At 41.7% G+C, this 24,680-nt stretch overlaps 1 protein-coding gene across 1 annotated transcript in view; it reads right to left on the reverse strand.

Moving 5' to 3' along the window:
* The window catches only part of TRHDE (thyrotropin releasing hormone degrading enzyme), a 203,557-nt gene extending 179,970 nt beyond the window's left edge, over positions 1 to 23,587 (reverse strand). The window contains exons 1-2 of the mRNA XM_053943823.1: positions 22,776 to 23,587; positions 17,078 to 17,351 (exon numbers count right to left, since the gene is read on the reverse strand). Coding sequence (XP_053799798.1) covers positions 17,078 to 17,351; positions 22,776 to 23,587 — 1,086 coding nt within the window. The remainder of the gene's footprint in view (positions 1 to 17,077; positions 17,352 to 22,775) is intronic.
* Between the last annotated feature and the right edge of the window lie 1,093 nt (positions 23,588 to 24,680).

A 24,680-nucleotide genomic window follows, 5' to 3' on the forward strand; every position in this document is an offset into this window, starting at 1 on the left:
TATGAGGAATGGATGAAACTATAACACCCTGTGAACATTTCTGACTCATTTAACATCTGTGATAAGAGCTAGCAACAAAAAAGATCATTCTGTGGACACAAAACCAGAGCTCCCAACAGGTTTGTATATTGTAATCTAACCTGAAAAGAAAGAGAGCCCTGGTTCAGAAGTTTCCTGTACACTTGTGGATTCCGAGATACTGAAATGAAGAAGCTGGAGAAGACCAACCCAGAAAACAAATGTATTTTCAGCTGTACAAGGTGTTTGGAGGGCAATTGCAGTAATTTTGAGTCATCATAAACAGCCAATAGTACATTATACTACTATGAAATGCTATCCAGAATGCTGAATTTTAACTGGGAGGAAAGGGATTTCACTGTTGCTATTATTATGATTATTGTATTACTATACTGCAAATAAGTACTGTGGAGACACAGCATCCATGATTCAGAGCCTGTGATTCCACAGTCAGCTGTGGAATTCAAGAAGAAAATTCCAGCTTGCAAACAGTTTGCAGATGTTCAAGACTTCATTAAAAATACATTGTCAGACCCAATCGGGAACAAAATGCAAGTTTGCAGAAGTCTTTCAGAGTTGTTGTGGATTCCTTTTTGTGTTTTGATTCCAGTGTAGGCATATTCCCAAATGAATTCTGTTTCTATTGTGAGTTTACCACAAACAGTACAGCACTGTGCTAATGCATAGTAACTTGAAACATTTTATTTGGAAATAAAACAGAAAATACACTTTTATTATTTCTTTTGATAAAATGAAATCGGTAATTTTGCAAAAATTAATTTTTTTACTACTACTACTACTTTCAATTGCAGTGTAACTTGGTCATGTAGATGCCACCACTACAGTCTATAACTCTAAGTGGTAGCTCTGCTTTCACCACCCAGAGGTTCAGCTGCCTGCACATCCAGGTCCATTTCTGGCATTGCCTAGCTGTATAACTACTGAAAGAGAGTTGAAAGGAAGCCTGGAAGGAGATAACAGTTACAGACTGTTGTCAATACAGAAAGTTACAGACTGTAAGATTATTGAGACATCATCATTAGGTCAAGGACTCAAGAAGAAAGTACCAACACAAAGGTATAAAATCATAGAGGCGTGGTTAGGTGGTCCCACTAGGAATCATCAACTCCAGTCATCACCACCAACAGCGTTGACAGAGCTGGTGGAAGATGGCAGCTCAGCAACACTGAGTCTATAGAAAGGAGCCACACTGGACAATCCTATCCAGCCAGTGCCTGCCAGGCCAGCAAGGATTGTGAGCAGTGGTAAAACAGCAGTAAAACAGCAGTTCAAGCAGCTCATTAACTCCTAGATATCTTTTGTATGCATTATCAAACAAATAATTCCTTTACACTTTTAAGATTAATGTATCCTATATGCAGAATCCTTTTTATACCCTGCCAAAACAATGTAAGACTGGCTGAAACAGGCTTTGCCAGTAATGGAATTTTGTTTTTGCCAAGGTAAAGCCAATAATTAAAGAGGCACTAAACATGTAAGCCATACTCATTCTTAGGATTTTACAGAATCAGGACATCTATTTCCCCTGCAATCAACTAATAACAAAGTAATTTTTCTTTATATAAATACAAGAATAAAATACAAAAGGCATGCATCTTATTTAAAACACTGTCTGGGGTTAGCCATACCAGGAAATTGTGCATTGCCAAGCACTGATTTGATTTTCATTATACTGCTCTGACGGCAAAGTCATTTATCTTTTCTGCTCCCAGTCTCCTTTTATCTTTTCTGTATGCTTCTGTACTTTTCCTCTATCCTGCAGGGTTGCTGAATGCTGATGAGCAGAAAATGGTACAAAGCCACAGACACCCTCTTTCAGATTAAAAGTTCAGGTACAGAAGGTCCAACTTCTTCCATTTTGGGGTTTCCAAAGAAGCTGTATATTTGGCATTGTCCAGGTATATAAAGATCAGTTAAATAGTTCACTGATGGTCCTTCTTTAGAACAGACAGACTTTCAAACAATGAATGATGTTTCACTCATAGTTCTAATATCTTTCCCATTAAAAACAGAAATTATACTCCTGTCACTGTAGCCTTGGATATTTAAACAAATAATGAAACAAACAGAAAAACAAAAAAAAGGAAAATAAAATAAATTTTCCACATACCAGAGCCATGATTTTTTAACTTTTTTTTTTTTGCATTCAACTTGTTATATTTTTAGATTACTAGCATACCATAAAAATCAGGGAAAATGGCAATATAATGAAAAGTATCTTCCTAGCCTTATGGTACTTATCCTTTATGTGTTAGCATCTCACCAGTGATGTGCATACAACTGACAAGTATCAACTCACCAGCTGAACTTGTCATTATTGGTTTGTTAGTACTGAATCAGGATTGCTGTAATCCTGTTTCTCACTAAACCGAAGTCTTTAATGTCATGAGAGACAATACATCCCTCTTGAAATAAAGTGGAATGAAAATTTGTTCAAACAGAATTACAGTGGAAACTCTACAGCTGATGCTTGACAAAGCAGACGCTTCAGTTGCACTTCAGATCCCAAAGGTCTCTACGCTGTTCATGTCTGTACACAAGATGGTATCTGTATCTCTGCCGTCAGGCAATGGCAGTCTGTTCAACAGAGTTAATGGAACCCAAAGAAGGATTCAGAATACCCCTGAACAGATACACTGACTAAAATGCACTCAGAAGAGCTGAAGATGTTGGTCAATCTCAGCACAACTGCCACTGCTAATGTTATCAGACTTCTCACATAGCAGTGATCTGAACCATAATAACTACCCATGACTTCTAACAACAACCGCCTTCTCTATTCACCTGATTAGGCATATATATTATCACACTATCAGCATCTTTTTCAGCAAGACGTTTTAGTCAACTTCCATACAAGTTCCCTGCCACAAAACAGAACACACAACTGCCATCTTCTTGTCAGTTACGAACCCTGCCACACCAGCAGAGATAAGCAATAAAGAATGTGTCCAGAACCGATGTGGACAAATAAGAAGAAAACTGTTCAGTCTATACAGAATTATTCAAAACAGTCATATGTACAAAATGCTGCAGGTGAATCTCATGACAGCAAGTGGCTGGTTGGTAAAACAGTGGAAGAAATTTAACATCAGTAAGTGCAAATAAATGTAAACAGAAAAACATAACCCTAACTATGCATGCACATTAGTAGTCTACATTAGCTATAGCTCAGGGGAGAATTCTTGGGAATCACTGTGGCCAGCTCTCTGAAAATGTCAGCTCAGTGCTCAACAGACATTCAACAGGCAAACACAAAGTTACAACTGATTAAGGAAAGAAAAAAAAACAAAAAAAATTATTATGCCACAGAACAAATGCAAGCATATAAACTTTGAGCATTGTAGGCAATTGTGACACCACCTCTCTCTTGTTCAGTGTTTCAAACAGACACTGTAGAACTTAAAATGCACAGAGAACGGTGATAAGAATAGAAAGAGATGGGAAGTGAATCCCATGCAAAGAGAGATTAAGTACTTTTGAGTTCTGAAAAAGGACAGCTAAACTATCTATAGACTCAGGACTGGTACACAGCAAATGGAGTACAATCAGTCACTGATCATCACAGAAAAAAGAGAGAGAAGACAATGAAAATGTGGAATAAATGCATTTAAGTAAATGAGACATGTAAGTAAAATACAGATCTTGTTGCCACCAATTGTCAGAGTGTGAAGTGCAACAGCTTCCAATCCAGATAATGCACATTCACAGAGAGCAGGTCCTTTGGCAGCTATTAAGCCAGTGGCCCATGTACAGCTCCAGGTAGGGTCACTGATAAACTAGAGTTTAGGAGTAATACTCCACCAATTGTCTTCTCTAAACTGGTCGCCATATAGGACATAGGAAGTTATTTTCCTCTGTATCTGATTTTTACATCAGGTATGTTGTGTTTTTTTAATAAATGCTGGGGGAAAAAATATCTCAGTGTAAATTAACATGACTCAAAGATCAGCTCTGGCTGTGGGTCCTTTAAACAGTGGCTCTTCCTTGTGGATAACAGGACTTTTTCCTTCAACATAGTGACCAACACAGCTAGACTCCAGAAAATAAATGATAACGGGTTCTTAATAATCAGGAAGGTAAGGTATAGATAGAGGAATGGTAACAGCTCACTCTTCTGAATAATCTTGCTTGTAATTCACACATACCAAACACTGGCGTTAACTTCTCCATCTGGGCAATAATGACAGCAGCTTGGATGGGAAATACAGTTAGAGGGATGCTTCACAAAGTTAGAGTTATGGTTAGTCATATTTCTCAATCACACCTCCACGAGTCATCAGGAGTGGCAAAATATCTTCGTACAGTTTTATATTGTTCTTTCTCCACATTTATGACAGCATATCATTAAAAAGGGCAGTTGTGCATTTCCTTCTCCTCTCCAATTAGATCCACAGACTATCCACATATTGAACAAGATGGTTCAGTCAAAAAGGCATTAATTTTTTTTTAGTTTCCCATTGGACAACTGCAGGCTCACTGTCCAACCACAGATCATTAGATTTGACAGAAATGATACAGCAAAGTGTGCAGGCAGGGGAGGGGGAGGAAAAACACAAGTCTGTCCAGTAGCAGCTTTCAGCTATGCTGCTTTACTCACAATGATAAAATGCATGATATGGGGTTGGAGTCCTGGATGCTGAGAATTTTAGACTTTCTGTGCTGACAGCCTGACTCCCAGGAGAGCACTGCATTTGACCTGAGGCCGTGGAGAAGGCTTCCAAAATTGATTGATAGCACTGGGATTACGGGAGTGTAGTTTGATTAGAAGTATGTAATATCACAAGCTAGAAAACTAAGAGTTTACTATTTTAGAATATAGTAATATATATGGAGCAAGATGGAGGTTTTAGGGAGGAGGCTGGTTCTTCTTCTTGTCCTTCTTCTTCATGGGTTTGGGTGGTACTTTGTAATTGGACAGAAAAGTCTGCATTGCGGACTTTGAGTGATTAGTTATTGGGTTAAAAGTGAAAATAATTTAGGTGTCATTTCTTAACTGGATAGTTTAGCTTTAAAAGACCTTGCAACAAAAGACAGTTAGCCATTTTGTACCTTGTTAGCGAATTACTGCCGAACTCACTGCCTGTGAGACTGTAACATATATAAGAAAAAATAAACATCTAAGCCTGAACGCAAAATACTGTCTCAAGAGCTTCAATCCCAACCTTGACAGAGGTAGAGAAAAGAAGCCAAAAACTGGCACTGTGGTTCAGCAGCACTATTTTAACTTAGTCTTCTGAATGGAAAACACACAATTCCTTGGACCTGAAAGATGGTGAGCCTGAATTGACTAGAAGCCACAAAGCAGTCACGAAAAAAAGCAAGAAAAGTACATTAAAATCTGTGGTTAGAGGATGTTAGATAAAGCAGAGCTTGTCCAAGTTCAGGTGACAGAACATTAAAAATATGGAAAAGCACTTCAACTTGTAATTGTAATTACAACAACAGCTCAACTTAATGAAAACATCCCAGCATCAGTAAATCATGTCTGCATTTGAGAGGAAGAATCTTTCAGAGCAAATAGGTTCTGCTGGGAAATCAGTTTTGTTCTTCTCTGGACTTCCTCATGTAGGTACTGCAAGGTGTCATTGTACTGGTGAGATCAGTTACGGAACAGAATGTATAATTAAATGTATTTAAATCCTTCAAATGCTGCTAAAGCACAAATGTACATACAAAAGAGCACTCAGGATATTTCTTCTTAGCCATCAACCCTGAATAACAGAACTGTGAAGCCAGGCAACTCTACACTACCAGCTGCACTATGATTCAGAGATCCTTTTTATCCTCACAATACTTCATGGTAGTATAATCATTCCTAGTCATGTGTGATTCATCAAAGTATTTTGTAGTAAAGACAAATGTTATAATACGCCCTATTGTAACCATGCAAATTACTGACGTTCATTTCCATACCTAAATTATGCTTTCGCTGAACTTTTTCTGCTGCTCAAGCAGCTCTTCCAAGCTAGTTCAGCATTTCAAAGTTGCTTCATAGCAAGGAGTCCCAAGTTTTCTGAGAGGTGGCCTTCTTCATCCCCTTTCACTTTCTCAAGCCTCTTTATGCTTTACACATCACTGTTTTGAAGAGGTTTGCACTAGGTTCTTAACGCTAAGCTACCACCCAATCTCCTCTATATGCCTTCTGTGGACAGAAACTATGTAAGCTCACTTGGCAGACGAACTATACAGTACTTGCCTCAGAAACTGTGAATGACAGGTCTTCTGAGAATCATCACAAGCCAAGAAATACAGAGACATAAGGAAAAGTTTCAACCTTCCTTTTTCTACATAAAGATACATATTCCCAAGGGATTCATCTTTCTGCTCTCTTGGGGCCTATTAACTTTAATATACTCATTGCTATGCTGTCCACAAGAGATGTAATATTTTTAAGTAAGAAAGTTAATACAGTCTATTTCCTAATTCTCCGCCTATTAAAGCTTTTTTTTTTAAAGTGAACATCAGGGTCAGCAGGTGACTGCAATGGTATTTTATAATGGCTCATATTAACTGTCTAAATTTCCACTTCAGATCTAATGGTCTTGGCTCAAGAATAAGCATTCAACAACCCCAGAGCAAGTTAAATAGAGCACAAGTATAAACCACCACTTCACATTCTACAGTTATAAAAAGACATCACAATAAAGATCAAATACAACCTGAACATGGCATGACAGCAGACTTCCAAAGAAGAGCAGAATGCTACTACTACCTCTGCTGGTGCTTGTTCAGAAAGGTTGTATAGTAAAAGTACTGTGGACTGAAATAAATCAGATCCCAGTGATCACTCTGTTCTTTTACTTTAGAGCTGCGTATTTAACATTTTAAACTTACAGAATTGCTAAGGAATAAAAAACAAAGGTTCATGATGAGAGGAAAAGCAAGTTTGGGCATCATTCCCTTTTCATCCCCCAAATCCTGTTAGTAGAATTTCAGTAAGAAATTGAGAGAAGAATGAGAAGAATTATTCATATCGTCTTGTGAGGGGAAAAAAAAAAAAAACCAAGGTATGTCATCTCTGATGCAGCAGTAGCCAAAAATCTTTTTATGAATGCATATGCATTCATATATATGACTTTGAATGAAGCAGTACATCTTATCACTCATTGACATTCCCACATGCAGATTTGGGCTTCTACCTGAAAAACAGACATCCAACTATCAGACAAAAAAACTAAAACTATCAAACTTTCTCATCAGGAATAAATGACTTTGCCTTTTCCTCATGGTATTTAAAGTGCAACAATGAACTTATAACAATATTATCAAATTTCAAACATATAGGAACACTTTTCAGTAAAACAAAACACAGCATGATGTTATTTATTGTTCAACAATGGTCTGTGATTTATTTAGCCAGGGGATTGAAGAGCTAAAAGAAAATGTGGTATGCAAATGATTCAGTAGGTATACTTTTTTTTAAATTATTCTATAGGAATCCATTTCCCTTCTTCCTCCTACACCTTTTATTTCCTACACCTTTTATTCCCTTTTACCCTTATTAACTGAGGTGCTACTTGCCACCCTGAGGATATGAACTCTTAACTGAGGTTCCAAGCTGCTGTGACTACCAAACTATCACCGCGCTTGGGAAAAGGGAGGTGAGAGGGAAAAAAGTGTGGGTACCCCAGAGGCAAATGCTAATAACCACCTTTTGCTTCTTATCCTCTCCCTCACCCAGTCGTTTCAAATAAATAAAATATTAGTCTTCTTGTTCTGTCCCACATTGCCACACAGTGCCACTGCATGCTGTGAAACAAAATGCATAGCTAAACATTTTTCATGATAATCCACTGTGGGATAACTTTTTTTTAATAAACTTTAGGTCATTTACCCTTCAGAGAGAAACATAATCTGCTTTCAAATTATGCTGTTCCAAATACAAAGATAACACGCTCAGTTCTCATTTCTAACTGCTCTTGCTAGGTCTCAACAGCGTGCAGCAGCCAGAAAGCTGCCAGGCAGGAGCAGCAGAGGATCTCCTAGGGGTACCATTCAGTGGAACCAGGCCAACAGAGCTGGTTCTCTGGCACCTGTCCCCACCCAAGTGCATGAGAGGTGCCAGGGGATGGGACCACGTGATGAGCTCGAGCAATTGGACAGCCACAGCAACCACTATGAGCTGGAATAACTTGAGAATGAGAGCACTGCCTACAAGGCAGTCAATCAGCCTCCCTATCTGCATTCCATCCTCATTATTTCCAGTTTGCCCTGTGCAAATAACACCCCTTGAGAATAGCAGGAAAGGACATGTGAAGCCATGGAGGCTAGACCCTGGAAAAGCACATTTACAGATTCACAGAATATGCTGAGTTGGAAGGGATCCATCAGGATCATCGAGTCCAACTCTTGGTCCTGCACAGCACCATCTCCAAGAATCACTCCATGTGCCTGAAAGCATTGTCCAAAGACTTCTTGAACTCTGACAGGTGTAGTGCTGTGACCAATTCCTGGGGATCCTGTTCCAGTGTTCAAGCACACCCGGGGGGAAAAACCTTTTCCTGATATTGAGCCTAAATCTCCCTGACTCAGCTTCATGCCATTTCCTCAAGTCCTGCCACTGGTCACAAGAGTGAAGAAATCAGTACCTGCCCCTCTGCTTCCCTGCATGAGAATGTCGAAGACACAATGAGGTATCTCCTCAGTCTCCTCCAGGCTGAACAGACCAAGTGACCTCAGCCACTCCTCACTAGGCTTCCCCTCAAAGCCCTTCACCATCCTCACGGCTCTTCTTTGGACACTCTCTAATAGTTTAATGTATTTTTTTATATTGTGGCACCCAAACCTGCACCCAGCACTTGAGGTGAGGCTACCCTACTGCAGAGCAGAGCAGGACAATCCCCTCCTTTGCCCAGGTGGCAATGCTGTGCCTGATGCACCCCAGGACAGGGTTGACCCTCCTGGCTGCCAGGGCACTGTTGACCTAGGTTCAATTTGCCAACAGGATCCCAAAGTCACTTTCTGTACCACTGCTCTCCAGCATCTCACTCCATTCCAGCACCTGATTAAAGCTTCCAAAAAAGGTACCTGAAGTGTGAAAGCACCCCACCAGAAGGGCAAAAGAGTTCTGTCAACCCTACAATACCTTAGAAGAAAATCCAATTGACTAGGTATTCTACTAGTAAAAATACCATAAATCTTCAGGCAGCATAAAATACTGGGAGACAAAGGGAAAAAATAAGGTGGCATTTGCGCAGGTTTTCCAACACAAAAACAACAGGTCAAGGCAAGCCTAAAAGGTGAACATTACAGACACCTGACTGTCTGTCCTCAAAAAGGAGGCTTGAACCAGCAACAGGCATGAATCTCCAAAATAAGAGATTACTTTCTCACCACTGGTTATAAAAACTGGAAACAAACAGGCTATGTTTCTCATTCCTGTAAGAAAACTACAATTAAAATTTACCTAAACCCTGGAGGAGGCACTGGTCTATAAATAAAAGCACACATCACTCTCCTCCATCAACAAATACTGTATCTGTCATTCAACTAGATGTCAGCTAAGTCTGCAATCCATTTTCACTCCACAGAGCACAGTTATTCTGGTAGGTACGCAGGAAAGCACTGGCCTGACTGACAGATGTTCAGGCTGGTGCAGGAATGTGTTCACCTTTACGTTGTTCTGGAGTGAGATACCTCCCACAGATTATTTGGCACATCACTTTTGCTTTTATAGCAAGAGCATGACTCTTACAGAAAGACGCTAATAGACTCTTGCTACTTCCTTGGATGTCAGAGAGCAGTATTCATGTTGATGCCAAGGACAGATGAATAAGTTAATGAAATAAAATATGACAGCACAACATAAGAAGCATAAGGAGACATGAAAAAACACAGTACAGAAAGCAGAGTGCAGTTCAAGTTTTCAGTCTTGACTATGGTTGCATTGTCACAGCACATACTACTAAGCATATGTTCATTAGCACATGAAAGGGAAGTCTTCTCTTACATCTCCCTCCTTTCCTTGCTTGTAATGTGGAAAGTAGAAGGAACTGCAGGCACTTCACTGTACTCTCCTCTGGGCAAATGGCAGGGAAGGAGTGGGAAATACTAAGTCTCAGACCTTTCTTTTCTTTCATTAGGCAGCAGAGACCCCAGAAGAAGCCACTACAGGCCGAACTGTTCTTGAATGTACAGAATTACCATTAGGAAGCTGTTCTGACAACCATCATGCCAGGAATCATGTGCTGCCTCTCCCTCCTCACTGTAACTGCAAGCAAGCCATAAACCTACAAAATACCCACAAATTAAGAAACTGATTTGTGCTTTTTGACAGTCTTCTTGCTACTATATACAAAGTACACCACTGCCCCCAAATACTGACAATACTGACAGGTGATCTTCCTAGCCTAAAACAAAACAAAACAATGCTTCTAAACTCGAGTCTTTTAATTCAATAGCATTATTTGCAGAGTGCACCTGGGCATTGACAGTAGTAAAACAAATATCACATTTAAATACAGTATGTACTACAAGTGCTGACAGGCAGTAATTTTTAAAGGAGTAAACACAATAAATGTACAGCGTTTTCCTAGTGCATTCAACTTGCAAATTCAACCAGAAATCAATAACAATGGATTCCAAGTTTGCAATTTATGTTTTTAACAAATTCCCTTGCATATTCAGTTTAGCATGGAAGCTGATCACATAGGTTTTTGTTTGTAGCATGCTTTGTAGCTACAGTACTTAAAAATTAATAAATTAGAAGTTATTTTCAATATACAAATCTGAAACAGAATGGGTAAACAAATATTGATGCAGTGAATCTGAAAAAGCTAAAATTTCTTTGGATTCCTATTGTATTATAATACAGTTTCCCACTTAAGTAATTCACACTAGTAAGCACTGAACTGAGTAAAAGATACTTGCAGAACCAGCCTAGTATAACTACAGAGAAAATTTCACACTTGCAAAAGAAAGCACAAACACACCTATCTATAGCCTTGTGTTCTTTTCTAGCTCAACGTAATTGCATACTTCCTAATACACTCTTTCTAACATGCATTTTAACTGTTTAATGAAAGCTGTTCTGAAGACAGCAAGTGTGGGACACTGGTAATAAAAAGCAAAAATGAATGTGCATCATTGTAAGATTCATGGACATATAAAGATTAAATACTACAAGTCCGCATCATGCCAGGATTCAGAAATATCCCTGGTGCTTCCTGTGTTAGCTGTTACCTGTTTATCAGATAAACGTGTGGCCTCCCAGTGGTAAGTGATGGGCTAACAAAAGTAACTTTGCAGGGCTTCAAACCTAGAGCACAGCTCTGGAGCTGCACTTAAATTCAGGCTGCAGAGGAAGAAAATTTTAATTGAAGACAAATTCTACTTTTGATAGTGTAACCATTCTGCTGTAACCAATATGCTCACCCACAAAGAATTATCTCACATCTAATTGCTTCAATACTAATTAATTAATAATAACTGATGAAGAGACTTTACTGGCAGTTACTACCATCAGCTGAAGAGAGGGCCTAAGGAAGAGCCTCAAGCCTTTAACCCAGGTAGTGATTAGCTGACAGAAATTGCCTGGTCCTGAGGTCATTCTTGCTATTAGATAAAAATACTAATACATTTTTCAAATACAAAATAATTTTATAAAAGCTACTGGCCAAACTGCATAGTAAGTGCATAGTTACTTTAAACGAGACTGATAATTTCAGTTTTTTCTAGCAACTAGCAACTGACAAAACTCACTGGGAAAAAAAGTTATTCTGCTGATTGACATGGGGTTTTCTCTTTTTCTTAGACTGTTACTGAAAGTCAGCTCTTTAGTCTCCTCAGACTGATCACCACACTTCAGGTAAGGGAATGCCCAACACAGCTGTCCAGCTGGAAAGCACTGTACTATATCCAGTATCTTGTCTTAAATTAATAAATTAATAAAACCATGGTCCCATGCTGGAAGTAAACTAACATGAGCGGCTGGACATGTACCAATCATGATCTATATCTGCTTATGTGACTCTGTTCATTAGCTCTTCCTGGACAAAAATAATTTTTCACTTGTGCAGAATCAAGCAATTATTACTACACGGATCCCATTCTTGAGACCATTATATCTTTTTTAGTTATATTAAGCCAAACTGAGTGAGTCCCCCAGGCACATGCCTGAGAAAATTCAATACCAGGACCTCTATATAAGCTCTCTGCAAGCCAAAAAGCACTGCAGAAACACTAATTATCTTACTTTCCTTTAGCCAGATTATTAGAGCGCCTCCTCATTGGCCAGGGTAAGATTAAATGTACAGTACAGCTTGTGAACATTAATTACATCTTAGATAAAGCAAGATCAAGACAAAAGGAGTGCAATAAAGGTTAACTTTATTCCGGTATAATTCTTATCGTAAGAACTTTCTTAGCCTTAAGGTCTTTGTATCATGACAAAGTACTTAGCATTGATGGCACTACAATAACATTTAATACAGCTGAAACCAAGATACACCTCATTGTAAAGGTCTCTCCAAAATGGAATATACATGGGTTCAGTCAGACAGTGGAGGTCCTACCCTGAGCAGCTGACCCAGCTGTGGTCAGGCACACACTGCCAGCCCTGCAAAATGTGCTGCCACCACTTTGGAATAGAACCAGGGGTAAGAAAAGTAAAACCACGCAAAATTCTTCTTTGGGTACTGTCTTCTTTCAGCATTTCTCCTCCCACTCACCACCACCCAGCTAGATAGCCACCTTCTTTCACAGCTGCTCATTCCCATCTGCTCGGGTACTGTGTGCACTTGTCTCTTTAACCCCTGCACCCACAATTCCTCCTAACTTCATTTCTTTCCATACACTTTCTTTTTCTGTTTTTAGCAGATACTCCCCCTGACAAGAGAAACACTTTAGTGTTGCCAGTTGGCATTTTATTTCCGTACCTATCTCCACATCCCATTCACAGCAAAAAGGAAGAATAGGAGAAGATGAATCTCCCGGAAACATCTTTTCCAGCCATACATTCATCTCCACTGATACATTATGTACTCCCTCCTTCCACTAATTCAAAAAGAGAAAGAATTTACAGGGGAAAAAATGAATTAACTTATGAGACACTGAAAAGCCATGCAGGAAATAGCAAGTCTTCCGTGCTCATCTGACAAAAGAATGAGAAACAGAGGGTTTGGAGACTAGAAGCACTAATCCAAGCAGGAGGAAAAAATAAAGCAACAATAGTTGGAAAAGGCCTGGTGGATTGAAAGCACAAAGGAAAGAGACACAGAGATATGTGACTGACAATACGATTCAACCATCAATATTTTGCTTTTAAGAATTACTGACAAAGAACATATGATGCATGATTAGGAAATGAAAAATAAGAACATGTGGAGGTAAGTGGAGTTTTCTGGATTATTGTACTGTGCAAAGATGACAGTATACAGATCCCAGCTGCAGCTGGTATAACTGCTAGAGCCATACATGATCAGCTAAGCCTGCTTGCAAGGGCACCCCTCCTCCCTCAAAACAACATTACCTCAGGCATCACCCTGGTAGAACTACACTGCTCCCTACTCCATAGTAGATGACTGCACCACTGTCCTTTACACAGGAATAAAGTCCCTGCCTAAAGACAAAGGCAGTTGCAGTGATTTTCTGTAATCCCAGCTGAATCTGAACAACATATTATATACCTGTAATACATATAAAAAGTCAGGTCTGATTTTAAATTACCTAATCTGGAAGGGATTTGGACCAGACCCACATAGACTAGAGTTATGCATGTGATAATGATTCACATCCACTATAGGATGCTCCTAAAAAATAACTGCTTGTCTTAATTCCCCTTTTCCAATTAATTTTAGTGTATGAAATACAAAACATCTTCATGCAAGAATTATATATGCTATAGCTACGTAAGTATTTTGATTGGCTACCTAAGCTTTCCAAAAGGCAGTTTCTATTTAAAACTTAACTTGTATTGAATGTCATGCTTAAGTTTAAACTAATTTTAAGGTCAGCTGCATTCTTTGAGAAAAAAATGAAAAGTTAACATTTAAGCCATTTTGAGGAAAAAATCTGCTTTTCATCTCACAGCTAGTTCTATTCCTCAGAGTTTATCTAACTTTGACCACAATACTTTATTAATACTGGTTAGCTGGAAGAGAAGTGAGATTATAATCATTAGCATGCTGTCAAAATTTGCAAGGACAGCCCACTCCCTCCAAAATGTTTTGTGAACCAAAACGAGGTTCATAGAACTGCCAAAAGAAAAGAAAAAGTATATGCAAGCTGGAGTCTTTTAGGTGTCTACTAACAAATATATCTGTTATATTTGCATTAATTAAAATGAAGATTCACTGCATTAATTAAAATTAATATTTACCAATATAAGAAATAGCCTATCAAGATGCTTCAGCCGAAGGTTTGGGTAATTTTCATGAAAATCTATTTATTTTTAGAAGCAAAATTACTTTTATTATACATTTAACTTAACTGCCATGGATATGGGGGTAAGTGTATTTTAGTAAAAAATGGTTTTGAAGGAAACTAAGAAATTTGAAATTCCATGTGCAAGGATTCCAATGATTTCAAATTCACTCAGTAGCGTCCATGAACTCCTGGCATCGTAATATAAGAGACTCAAAAAGATGGATTACCTCAGGAATTCATCTGAAAGAATGCAGCTCTGAACTGAAGTACTTGCTGTAAGTTCATACCTTAAAACATACTCTTTCAACAAAACTGAACCATGATAAAAGATGATCAGATCCCAAATGGAACTGAAAAATAGCAAGATATATTCAACCAATAACCCAGTGCAAACTATTTCAGTATTCCTGGGTGTTAATATACCTCTGTGATAAGGGCTTTATAAAAAAACAAGAGCTAAAATCTAGACTTAACAAACAATTTTATAGGATAACAGACTATCTCAATCTATGCAGGATTTTGGTCTCCAAGTTTTCACGAAGATTAACCTACTAATTTTCATAATTGTTGGCAAAGTTCTGTACATTGGTACTGTCAAGCTGGTGCGATATACACATGTATCAGGAGATACATGTAGGAACAGGTGCTGAACTAACAGACTCAAGCATAAATATAAGGCTCTAGTATAACCAAAAATTCCTAACAAAAGAATACTTGGATTTTCTGTTCAGATTCCAGGTAAATCAAAAGTCTTGAGAATAGTTTTGAAAAAAAACACAAGAACAGCAGAAAGTTATCAACTGCTGTCTACAAGATGTGTGCCTCTGTTTTCAAGGCATCAAATATATTCAAGCAGCAAAAGTCTATAGGATATGAGCTCTAAACAATACTACAATAAAGTGAGTTAAGGAGGAAATAGGTCACGTTTCAAACTGATGGTCCTGACTTCCATCCCCAACATTTTAAATACTTGGTTATGCCAGTAGCGGTGATAGGACAAGGAGTAACATTAAAACAAAAGGGGGCAGATTAGATTAGGTGTTATGAAGAAATTCTTTACTGTGAGGGTGGTGAGGTTGCTCAGAAAAGCTGTGGATGACCCATCCCTGTAAGTGCTCAAGGCCATGCTGGATATAGTTTTTGAGCAACCTGGTCTAGTGGAAGATGTGCTTGCCTGTGACGGGGGGTTCAGAACTAGATGGTCTTTACGGTCCCTTCCAACCCAAACTGTTCTATGATCCTATGAATATTACATAAGTTTCAGCAGTTCCCATATTAAAGCACCTCACTAGGAGAACCACTTCCTAGTCATACTTCCTCCTTGTGTGGTGCCAGAAAGTAGTGTAACAGTCTGCTGGTCATGGTAGAAAAGGTCTGAAGAAAGGCTCCCAAGTGTCCTACCCAGCTGTTCCAGTAACAAAAAGAAGACTTATTTGTTGATCCCTTCAAGATGGCCTAAATGATATATGCCAGTGCTTTCTGGGTCTACCTTCCATCAGTACAGCCTTGAATTCATGCTAAGACTCTGGCAGCAGCACAAAAAGCTGGATCAGTGAACTGTTTTGGCTGAAAACTTAACACATTTTCAGTTATTTTTCAGGTAAGTTTTCAGCCAGATCATATGGCTGTACAGAGCTCATGGTTGGGACAAGGAAGGCCAAGAAACACCTTTGGCTCAGAGAAGGTGGATCAGCTCCCTCCACTGCAGCACAATGCTCAGGCTGGCTCAAAGTGCTTAAGGAGATATTTCCTGATATGAACAGTCTGCAGCCCTTCCTCAAGCCTCCAGGCTACAGCACAAAATCATATAGCACTTGCCAAAGTGTAAGGTGAACCCTCCTTTGCTCAGGCTCGCAGCTCAAACTGTTGTCTAGTCCTCTACTTCCAGCACTAGCTCTGTTTTGTTACTCACAGTATCTAAGTAGGAAGGGTTTCTCTGCATGTTCACCTGAAAAATCAAGATGACAGCACTGTAAAATATTCTATTAAGCTGACAGCATTTCTCATTTATGTTTTGGCTTGTTATACAGTTCTGAGCTTGATACTTGTACAAAAAACCAAAACTGACATAAATAAATAAAGGATTTTCTCTCTTGTTTTTTTTTTCAAGGTGTAACTCCTGGAATCATGCCCTATTTGCAAAAAAACAGCTTAAGAAACTTAGTGCTTCCATCAACCTCAGGAAGTGGATAGGTTGCAAAGTCCTGCTCCTGAGCAAAAGATCTAAGATAGAAATTACTATATCAGCCTCCTGAGCTAGCATACAGCACACCAAGGGACACATCAGTATCAAAGGAAGGAGACTGGAAACCTTACCAGTATTACCACTTTAATAATCTCATGAACACTGCTAATGAAAAGGCTACAGGAAAAACATAAAAAAACTTCCCAAGAAAAACAAATTTTAGTTTAACAGCATATTTAAAAGTTTAAAATTTAATCAGATAATCACACCTACTAAGCTAACCATTTACAAAAGGCACAAGATAAACTAAAAATGTTAGACAAACCTCCAGAAAAGGTCCCAAACAATACACACAATCATTAAATAGACCAGCAAATTTTAAAAATATCAATCAAGAAAATATTTTAAGTATTTGCTGGTACAATCCCTTTACAAAAACTGAGTGTTTTCAAAGTAATGAAATATTTTTGGTACATTAGAAATACTTACAACTACTCCACTCTTGGTAACAGTTTCCCGGTATGTAAAATTGCACACTGCCCAAGCCAGATAATAGGTGGACATGAGAGGGGTCTGTGAAAAGTGATCTGTAACCCATCCATCTTCTTCAAAAACAGAAGTTTCAACTGGCATATTGGACAAAGATAAGTAAGTTGCTTGATGTCTGATGCTGATTTTGAATGTAGCCTTGTAGATGGGCTCATCAAAGCAAGGAAAGGCTTTTCTGGCATGAGTAGGAGAAAACTGCGTAACACCAAGAAACCTAGAAAAGCAGAAAACAAAAATAAAATTTGATTGCTAGCTGTGCCTAGCACCTGATTCACAGACATACCAAATCAGACACTGCTTGACCATTGTGGCTTAAAGGAGGAAAAATTAAAACTGTAATACACAAAATATATAGTGTTTGAACACTGCTTGATCATTTTCTTACCACCTCTACTGCAATGCAATAGATACAAATTTGTAGGAAATTTGTAGATACCACACTAACACTAAAGAAATCAACCCTCACCTTGCATCAAACTTCAGGTTCTCGCAATATTGTTCACCAGTATGTGGGGGGAAAAGGGAGCTACTGTCGGTTATAAAACGTAAAACAAGCACACTCAGTTCAAACCAGGATTTAAGAGCCTTCAGGGAATTCACTCTGCCCTGAGACATTGACAGGGCGCTTTACCTTTCTTTGGGCATGAGAACTTACGATCACACTCAGGAGGGTCATTGTTTTCCACAGCTGATTACTTCTGTACCGGCTGCACACAGGTCTGGGACACAGTGCTATATAGCACTGCTGTGTCTGTGCACCTCCAAAAAAAACCATTCTGTGAGCTTTGCAGAATCACAAATGCAAGCAAATATGCTTTGCGCAAGCACAAAGTATTTCACCATTCTTCTACATGTGCTTTTCTTTTCTGGTGTATTTTATAGAAAGCAAATCCATGTTCTTAGTTAATGGGTCAAATTTAGGAAAGATTAAACATTTATTAAGCACGTATGGGAAGAACGGAAAGGCTTTAGCTTGACAATAAAACCTGTAACTGTTTTCTTTGGAACTAAATAAATTCTGATCTAGATACAGAATAGGAAGCTTTCTGGATGGAGACATGTATTTACATATTTGGAGAAAACTCGTGATCTTTTTGCAGAAACAAGAAGCTAAACTTAAAAGGTTGAATTATGGAGTTTGGTAAGAGTATTTTCTGGAGGCATGTAGAATGAGAAAATTACCATGGGCCAACCATGTAAATGTGAAGGCAGCATGTCTGTAGGCCTTTTGACTGGTATTGATTCATGTCTCATCTTCCAGGGTTTCAAACTGTGCAATTTTAGATACCAGGCAAACATTTCTCAAAATTTTAGAGGCTGACTAATCATCTGTTATTCCTCTGAGAGAAAAGGATGGGTGGAGAGCTTTGATGTAATGAAAATGGTGGCACCTATTATTAATCAGTATATAACCATTAATCTGCAATATGACACTAACACTGACAGAGCAAAAACATAGGTACCCCATAGGGAAAAAAAAAAACCATAACTCATTAACTTTCTCTACAACATTTTGGATTTTACACATATTTTGGAGGCAATGAAGAAATCATTTTATTGAAACGTCACATCTTTTTCCTGCTCTAGCACCTGATAGAACTAGATATATATTTTCAATAAGACTGACTTTTTAAAAACTTGAAAACATTTTCCACCACTGAAGCAGTTACCATTGGTCTTCTTTCTAAAATAAAAAGCCTCTTTGACTAATAATTATTGAAGGAATTAATCACATTTTTCTTGCCTCATTACAAAACATAGATTATTAAAACCAGCATTTTGGATAAGATTGCTATATCTAACATAAAAAGTTGGTGCCAGATATCCCAGTGTTAATCCAAAAAATTCCCATATCAGTGGATTTGCACTACTGCAACAAAGCCAAATCAGCCAATTAAATGAAGCAAAGCAACTTATTTTATATGCAAAGTATTTCAAGTGGACCTGATTCTGCATGCTAGGCACACTCTAAACAGCTACAGACATCAACAGAAGCTTCAAGTGAGCATGGAAAACTGTACTGGCCTGTTATTAACAAAGTAAGAATAATGAACTTTCCTCTGCAATTAATGATTTTAATGAGCTCCGACACACACCTAAGCACATACTTCGGAAATACTGTTCATACTGTGATACCCTCTAAGTAAGGAAGCTTTCCCTTGTCCCCTCTCCACATCTTCACCCCACTTCTCAGAGATCTTATCAGTAATCTTTTAATACATATTAGGCCACTGAAACAATCCCGGCTAATAAACCCTGGTAAACTCTTCATCTTCTGTGTTTTCACAGATAGACAGATATAACCACATAGACATAACTGGGTAAACACAGGGCAGTCAATATTTCATACTATTATTGGTAGTTGGTATATAAAAATACACCAACTACCAATAATAGTGATATTTATAACATGTGCATTACTATCAAACGATTTGCTTGTTGTGCCATAAAGCAAAACAAACAAAATCTTAAAACTGCTTAAAAAAACCCTAACCATTTAAAGAAAACAAACAAGCTAAACCCAAAACATTGTTTATCTATTTCACTCTGTGTTCAAGTAAAACAAGCAGACTTCTACAGCATGCCAGAAGTGAAGGGCAGTTTGACTATCTCATCCTTCCCTTTACATAGCTCTCTGGGTGCCAACACTTTTACCTCCTGTTCCCAAAGATATCACCACAAAAGGTTGTACTTGAGGGAATGACAGGCTCACGGTTTGTCTTCTCAGAATACCATGGCAGGAACTTGCAAGCGTTTTAATTCCATCTTGTCTATTAAAAGAAGATGTGTTTCCTCAATAACCTATCTATTTTGGCATCTTAGTTGTTACAAGATTAAAGATTATGTCTTTGTTTTTTCTGTGTGATATAAGATTTTTTTTTCCTTTTCCCTTACGCAAAACTTTGATGTTCATTTATATTATGCCTACATACTCCTACAGTAGCTCTGTATTTTATTTCTGTTGATTACTGTCAGTAAATTCTAGCACATAATGCAAAGTAAATTTGCAGCCTACCACTTGCACTTTTTATTTCAAGTGCAGTAGGAAAGATTTCAGTCAGAAAATAAATACTTTAATGTAGCTTTTACATTTCAGACTGATTTACAACATTCACCTGTGAAGGCCAAAGAAAGTTACTTTAGGGGAAAAAAATCATAAAATATGTTTGTGATGCCTCACAGCAGAGTTATTTGATCCTCATGTACAACAAAAGTGAAAAATGATGGGTTTGACCCTTTTACAGCAAGTACTACTCCAATAAGGATGATGTACTTTAATTGAATATAAAGATGTCAAAAAAATCAAAGCCCTGCTGGAACACCAAGGTGTCCCAGAGCATGCAAGTCGGTCTATCATAACAGAAGTTGTCCGTTTTTGAGGACTAAAAATGGTTATATGTATCATATTAAAAAATAGGTTATTAATCAGAATGCATTTTTTTACTGTATGAGCACTGTCTGATCAAAAAGGTTCTGTGGTTTAGAATGGGTATTATTCACTTTATACTATAGTGAGTCACTAAGCCTGTGACAGTTGAAAAGGAAAAACATTTTTTCTATTTAACACCTGAAACTACAACCATGCAATAACTACAGTTATAAAAATGTTTTACTGAAAGAAATATAAGTGAGCTGGTATAAAGGAAAAACATGTCACTGATTTCAATATAGCAATGCTACCTTATTTAAGGTAAGTATTTTGCCCACGACTATACTTAAGTGTATTAAAAACAAAGTAATTTATATCTGAAAAGTTACACACAGACCACTGTGAAAAACATTTTACCATCACTTTCCACCCTGTGTCTTAAACTATCCTGATGACCAAAACAGTGAATAGACCTTTTTGTTGGTGATGATGGTTTCTAAATCTTAACTAGGAGATCAGTATTGAAGTGTAGTAAAGTAGCTCTGGAGAAATGTCACTGCCACACCTACTATTTGACAGTTCAATTATTCCTACACAAAGTCGAAGTACATGAGAATAATAACTGCTTAAATAACTTCTCAGATTTGTAGAGAGAATTATACCCCCTGCTGTTAACAGTATTTTGTTTTTCTGATTTGCCCATTTCAATACAGGTCTGTAAGAACTCCCAATTACCCCAACCATTCAGTCTACCATGACAAAAGGCATTTTATCTGCATCTTTTCTTACAACTGTGCTTTTTGAAATTTCCTTTTTATTTCACTCTGATGACAAATTGCAAAAACTTAATTTCGATCCTGCTTGCAGTTCTAGTATCAGGTTTTTTAAAATTGTCAGTAATCATAGTAATGAAAATATGTTTTAATAAAAGGGATTTTGACTTAATTGTTGGTGAGGATGCTTTTCATGTTTTAATATTTTTACCCAGTTCTTCCAACTATAAAATCTTTGTTTCACTTATATTATTTCCTCAATCTAAAACAGTAAGAGTCAGGAAAAGAAAACCTGTCACTGCACAGATATTTCAAGAAAGGACAGCTTAAAAATAATCCAATTCTAAAATTATAAACCAGCTGAGCCAGAACTATCGAGAAGTCCCTGCCTTTCTTTTCCATTACAAAGCCTCAATGTGGTTAGAAAACACCTTCTTTAAAAAGAAAGCCTCTGTAACTGGCTAAACGGGGCACTCCACAGTAACCCTGCCTACCGCAAGAAGGGCCTAGACAGGGACCCAAGGGGCTTTAACTACGTGAGTAAATACAGATCAAGAGTGAATCTTGCTCTGCCCGCAAATGAATCAGGTTTGTCAGGTCACAGGGTGTAAATCTGCAGCGACCCAGCTGTACTGTAAACATATTCACCTTATATGAAAACGCATCCCACAGTGTTTTTTGCTTTACCAAACAGAATAAAAGCAAAACAGAAGTCCCGCTGCCCTACATGCTGCTATTTGTAACCTGACAAGGCTCTGTCATACCAGGGCACACGGCAGCCGAACGCAGAGTCTTTGTGTGAAAGAGACCCGGAGCCTCTGCCCTGACAAGGACCTAGCGGACGGTCTGCTTCCCTGGTGGCACCCCTTGCAAGTTTGCTTCTTGCCACCGTCCATCCCCAAGCTGCGCTGGGGCCTCTCCTGCCCCGCCGGCCGCTCCCGCAACCCTCCCCTCCCAGGCGGATCGTGCAGGCGGAGCGCTCCGCTCACCTGCCGGCGGCCCCGGCTAACTCCGGCCCGGCCTCCGCACGGCCCCAGCCCGCACCGCCCCGCAGCCCGAGGCAGCTCCGCCCGCCCCCGCTCAGTCCCGCAGCCTCGGCCGCCCTCCAGCCGCTCTCACGGCTGTCTCACGACACGGGCCGGTCGCTTAGAGCGGGCAAGGTCTCGCGGTCCCCGAGAACCTCCGCATCTCTGCTCTGACAGCCGGGCCCTACGGAGATGACCAGAGAGTAGTGGCGGGGAGAGGCAAGGCCTGGCCTGCGGTCACCAGCCAGCCTTGGCGGCCGTTTCCCCCGCCGTAGCCCACTCCCCTGGCAGCCGGCCGAGCCCCACACCTTTCGGCGAGACCGCCGGGGCCGGGCAGCGCAGAGCCCGCGGCATCACCCGCCTGGCGGCGCCGCGGCCGCCGGGTCCTAGCGCCGCCCTACCCGAAGTTGGCGCGGGGGCCGCCAACTTCGGACCGAGTTGGGTTTGAGGCGACGCGGCCCGTCCGCTACCTTCGCTCGCCGTGGATGACGTAGGAGCTGCGGAAGAAGCCCAGCAGCTCGTTCTCGATGAGAGCGTTGTAGATGATCTTAAGGTTGTAACTTCTCTGCACCTCCAGGCTGCGGTTGAGGACCACGACGAACACCTGGGTCTGGGGGTAGAAGAAGGTGCGGGCCACCCGCACACCGCCGGCTAGCTTGTCCTCGGCCACGCGGACCGCCTCGATGTGCATGCGGTGGGCGTGCAGCACGATGTAGCGGCTGGCGTTACGCACCTCCAGCTGCACGTTCACCTCCCCGCTGAAGGTGAAGTTCTCCATGAAGGCGCTCAGCATCAGGTTGTAGTGCAGGGGCCGCAGGTGCCGCGGCAGCCGCGGCCGGGCCCAGGGCGGCAGCTCCCGCCGCCGCTGCCACTCCTCCTCCTCCTCCTCCTCTTCCTCCGCCGCTTCCCCGCCCCGCACCTCCTCCTCCGGCCGGCCGGGGGGTTGCCCCGCACCGGGCGGCTGCCGGGCTGCCCCCGAGAGGCTCCCGTTGCCGCCGGCCCGCGGCGGACTGTCGGCGGCGGCGCCGCAGTCCTCGAAGCGGACGCTGAGCAGCACGGCGATCATGGTCACCGCCAGCAAGGCTAGGATGGAGACAGCGAAGCCCAGCACCAGGCGCTTGTGCACGGCGATGTGCCGCTCCGTGGTGCGGGGTCTTGGCCCCGCCGTCTCGGCCCAGGGTCCCGGCGGCAGCCCCCGGCTGCCGTTCCGCAAGGCGGCCTCCTCCTCGATCATCATGGGGGTGACGGGCGGGCGCTTCTCCCGCTTCTCCTCCAGGGCCATCACGGCAGCGCCGCCCCCGCCTCCCGCGGGGCCGCCGCCACCCGAGGGGGCCCCGAAAGCATGGGAGACTCCGAGGCAGGGGGGCTCTCGGCCCGCGTGGGACGCACGGTCTCTTACTTCCCAACGAGCCGCATCACCCTGGCCGCCGGGAGCCCCGCGGGGGAGCAGCCCTCGGGGAGGGGAACGGGACGAGGTCGGATCGGGTCAGGCAAGAGGCGGCGGGCTCTCCCCGCCGTCCGGCCGCCGGGCCACGGCGCGCTGGCAACTTATGTGGCTTCTGCGGGGCACTTCAGCACATGCCGCCGAGCGCACCTCGGCGCCAGGGGGAAGGGCTCTGTCGCCCCGGCCCCCCCGCTAGCGCCGCCGTCCGCAGGGAGCTCTCTTTCCCCCGCGTCCCGAGCCGCCGGGTCCGGGGTCGGGCTCCTCGCCCGGCCCCGGCAGCGCCCGAGCCATGCGCGCCCCCGGGGCGCCGCCGCGCAGGTCGGCCCGTCCCCGCGGGGCTCGCCTGGCACCGGGAGCGATGGCACCGGACAGCAGCGCGGGCCGGGCCCGTCCTCCTTCTTCCTGATAGCGGTCAGGCTTCAGAGAGTCACTCCTCTTATTTTCTCTTTCCTGTCTCCTGCAGGTACAGACCAATCTCCCGGCTGGCTCGAGCAGAGGCGGCTATATATAGGCATAGGGGAGAGGCGAGGGAAGGGAAGGGAAAGGATGGGAAGGGGGGAGAGGCGGGCAAGCCCCGCCGCCCCTCGGCTTCAGCGGCTGCTCCGGCTGCCGGCGGTGACGGCGGCGCCCCGGGGGAGCGGGCGGGGGCGGGAGGCGGTGGCGACGCGGGGACGAGGGAGGTTTTTCTCCGGTGTGTCACACGCGGCGGCTCCGGGGGAGGTCGCTGAGGCGGCGACGGGAGCTCCGGCCGGGGCGGGCGGAGGGCGAGGGCCGGACTGGGCTGGGCTGCTCCGCTCCGGGAGTGGGGAGGCTGCAAAGCCTCCGAGCCGCAGGACTGCCCGGGATTACACACAAGTGCTTGTGCGCTCCACATAAATATTGAATGCCCTTACTGTGTCGTATTTGTAGATACTTAATAAAGAGCCGCTGA

The sequence above is a fragment of the Vidua chalybeata genome, chromosome 5 (genome assembly GCF_026979565.1).
Source record: "Vidua chalybeata isolate OUT-0048 chromosome 5, bVidCha1 merged haplotype, whole genome shotgun sequence".
Taxonomy (NCBI): domain Eukaryota; kingdom Metazoa; phylum Chordata; class Aves; order Passeriformes; family Viduidae; genus Vidua; species Vidua chalybeata.